At 34.6% G+C, this 3117-nt stretch overlaps 1 protein-coding gene across 1 annotated transcript in view; it reads right to left on the bottom strand.

Annotated features, from left to right (window-relative positions):
- Positions 1-710: 710 nt before the first annotated feature.
- Positions 711-3117, bottom strand: part of LOC117177416 (alpha-glucosidase-like) — a 3613-nt gene continuing 1206 nt past the window's right edge. The window contains exons 4-8 of the mRNA XM_033368089.1: positions 2237-2575; positions 1616-1829; positions 1171-1366; positions 949-1089; positions 711-777 (exon numbers count right to left, since the gene is read on the bottom strand). Coding sequence (XP_033223980.1) covers positions 711-777; positions 949-1089; positions 1171-1366; positions 1616-1829; positions 2237-2575 — 957 coding nt within the window. The remainder of the gene's footprint in view (positions 778-948; positions 1090-1170; positions 1367-1615; positions 1830-2236; positions 2576-3117) is intronic.

Genomic DNA, 3117 nt, shown 5'->3' with positions numbered 1-3117 from the left:
TTCACTGACGATCAGGAAAAAATTGTCGCGCAATATATTCGAGATTGCATTGTAATGGCTTGTGATCTAACATAGTTCAAGGTGAAAAATTTGAACTTTCCGTATGCATAGAAAAATAATGTAATAATAAGAGAAACATAAGAGACTTTTAGCTTAGCTGTGAAAAACTGGTCACGAGGATTTTTAAATCGTCAATAACTGATCATAAAAAAACCAGAAGTGTATAGCGTTATGAGGTTAACATTATTTAACAAACACAACTTTAATATATTTCATGATAACTTGAGCACCATTTGAGCACCGTATGCTATAGCAAAGAAAATATAAATGTACTGATCCTAGATAGTCATGAGTCTCATATTTCAATCGATGCAATTAACAAAGCTCGGGATAATGGGGTAAGCATGCTAACTTTCCCTCAGCACTGCAATCATGGCATGCAACCATTGCACATTTCTGTCATTGGACCCTTCAAAACGTATTCTGTACTTTTCGAGTGATTGTGAACTGTGAAGTCGTAAGCCAGCATGGTCATTTTTAATCAGTTATCAATTTCACAATCTTGAATATTAAGTTTGTTGTCGGTTTTATTTCAACATAAATCATTTTAAAGTCAGTAAATTATTTGGTCGTGTTAACAATATTATTACAGAAATAAATCTTCAGATATAAATAATTTCATGTTAATAAGCTAATTAACAGTTCCGATTCTAGGAATCGACAAAGACCATAGTTGCAGTGGGCGGAATGTTGATTTCGTTTGCATTCATGAGGCTCCTGAAAAATTAAATTACAGTATATGAAAGACCGATTTTTATTATACCTTTTAGCTAGATAAATTATACAAAAACTTATTACACTGCATAATTATTACTCCATATGTAACAATTTTTACAATATATATAATTTTATGGTTCAATTTGAAAAGTTACTTTGTAATTTACATACCCTGACGTCAAACCAAGGCCAGGAGAAGCTCTATAAAATGCAAGTTCTGGATCAGTATTCTCAAATTCCATCAAATTTACAGTTTTATTTTGTTCGCTAAAGTTGATAAGAACGTAAACAGAGTTTTTCTTCTTTTTATTCCTGCATGAAATACCGTTTCCAATTAGTAGAGGAATTTCTGGTCGGTTCTTATTTAATAAAAATATGATTTTTCATGTTTACCTTGAGAATGCTAATACGTCGTTCTCTAGCACTTTCACCTGTAAGTTACCAGATCGCACAGCATGCATATTTCTTAGAGAAGCCAGAGCTTTGTAGTAATTGTAATATGAGTCATCAGAAACTTTAGCAAACGCTAGATTAAGAGTTTTGTAATTTGGGTTTACAGGACGCCATGTCTTTATATTAGTAGAAAATCCTGAAATTATTATTTTTAATGCATAAAAGTAATATCAATTTAGACGAAATAGCACAAATAAATAATCTTTCTCCACACACGGAAGGCAATAGTCGATTAAAATGCTAGCGACTTTGAATTAGTCTAGGATATAAGAGAAAGTTAATTAAAATTCACGTCCTTCCGTATTCAAAAGCTAATGATTCAGTAAAGTCACATTTTTCCTCCATGACGTTCATTAACATTTTTTATTTAATAAAGCTTTCTCACCAGCTGAAGTTGAGTTATTCCATTGCATTGGAGACCTTTCTGGATCTGTAAATTTCGATGGAGCTTTGGAGAAAATAGGTGCATCAGGCATTCCGATTTCATCACCATAATAAGTCACAGCAACTGCAGGAAGCAGGAGCGCCAATGCTGTGACTGCCGTCGCTCGATGAATGCCAATCCGAGAAACTAATCTTGGATTGTCATGGTTGCCGACCTAGAAAAACGTAGTTAACGAAACTAAGATGCCATCCATAGAATACGAGGGGCATCTCATTTAAAAAGTCATGAGTCATTTCGTCAGAAAACATATGGGAATCTGTAAGAATTCGTATACGTTATAAGCATCGAACGACTCCGCGCTTTGCAACGCTGATTCTGTCCAGCGTTCGGAACTATCGATTCTGAAAAAAGGATTCCGGTTAGTCAATATCATAATTGATCAAATTCGTCATAATTCGCACGAATTCGTTTATTTTGTTCGAACAACTTCATATGTATCCTTAGTGAGACACTTTCGATAAAATACGTTACAAATTTGAGGTCGTAGGGACAAGAGTTACATCCGGTAACAGAGGCGAAGTAAAAACATAATTATTTGTGAGTAGAAGCAGTCATACTTACTACCCAATTAGCAGTTGCGCCATTAGGCATTTTCAATATACATGAATCCAGAATATTCTTTACATCGGTTGCCGTCGATAAATTATTTATGTCCATAAGTCCAAAATTGAAGGGAAAGTTAATGCCGGATGAGTAATATTTCATAATCGTCGAAATATTGGCGTAGTCTTCGACCATCAGTACACGGGAAACCTGATCAACTTTTTTAGCGTATTCATCTACAACATCTCGCCACTGCTGCATCATTTCATAATTTAGATTCTGATTTTCGACCAAATATGGAGTGGCGTCTATTCGAAAACCATCGACTCCTTTCTTCATCCAAAACCGTAAAATGTCCTGTATGTAACATAAATTAATAACATAAAATCAAAATGATCTACATGTTTTCCCATGTATTTTCAGACTTTACATGTAGGATAGTGAAAATTATAACGTGTTTTTATGTAGTCATTTCTACTTTTCTGTGCTAAACCTTTCAGCACCTTATGGGATATATAACGGCTATACGAATCGCACCTCTATATACCCCATTGAAAATTCCGACGTCGTGAACTGCGTGAGCCACGTAATATGCCACGTGACTCCCCGGTGAGAAGACTTACATTAAACGATATTAAAAATTTTTTAATCCCTAAGAATGCCTTTTCACAAAAAAAAGTAAGATGAACCTTTAATTTATTGCAATTCGGATTGTACGTTAAATTTTCCGTGCGAAGTTCAAGGAATAATTGCAATAGATGTTTTTGCATTGTTTAAAAATAAACAATACCTGCCATTAACATATGCTGAAGGCGACTTCAAGCGCATCTTCTTTCAATAGCAGAATCCTACTTAAGCGACTATGGATGCGCTTAAAGTCGCCTTCAGAAGCAGTAATG

Source organism: Belonocnema kinseyi, chromosome 1 (genome assembly GCF_010883055.1).
Source record: "Belonocnema kinseyi isolate 2016_QV_RU_SX_M_011 chromosome 1, B_treatae_v1, whole genome shotgun sequence".
NCBI lineage: Eukaryota > Metazoa > Arthropoda > Insecta > Hymenoptera > Cynipidae > Belonocnema > Belonocnema kinseyi.
This window is presented reverse-complemented; position numbering and strand designations above follow the sequence as displayed.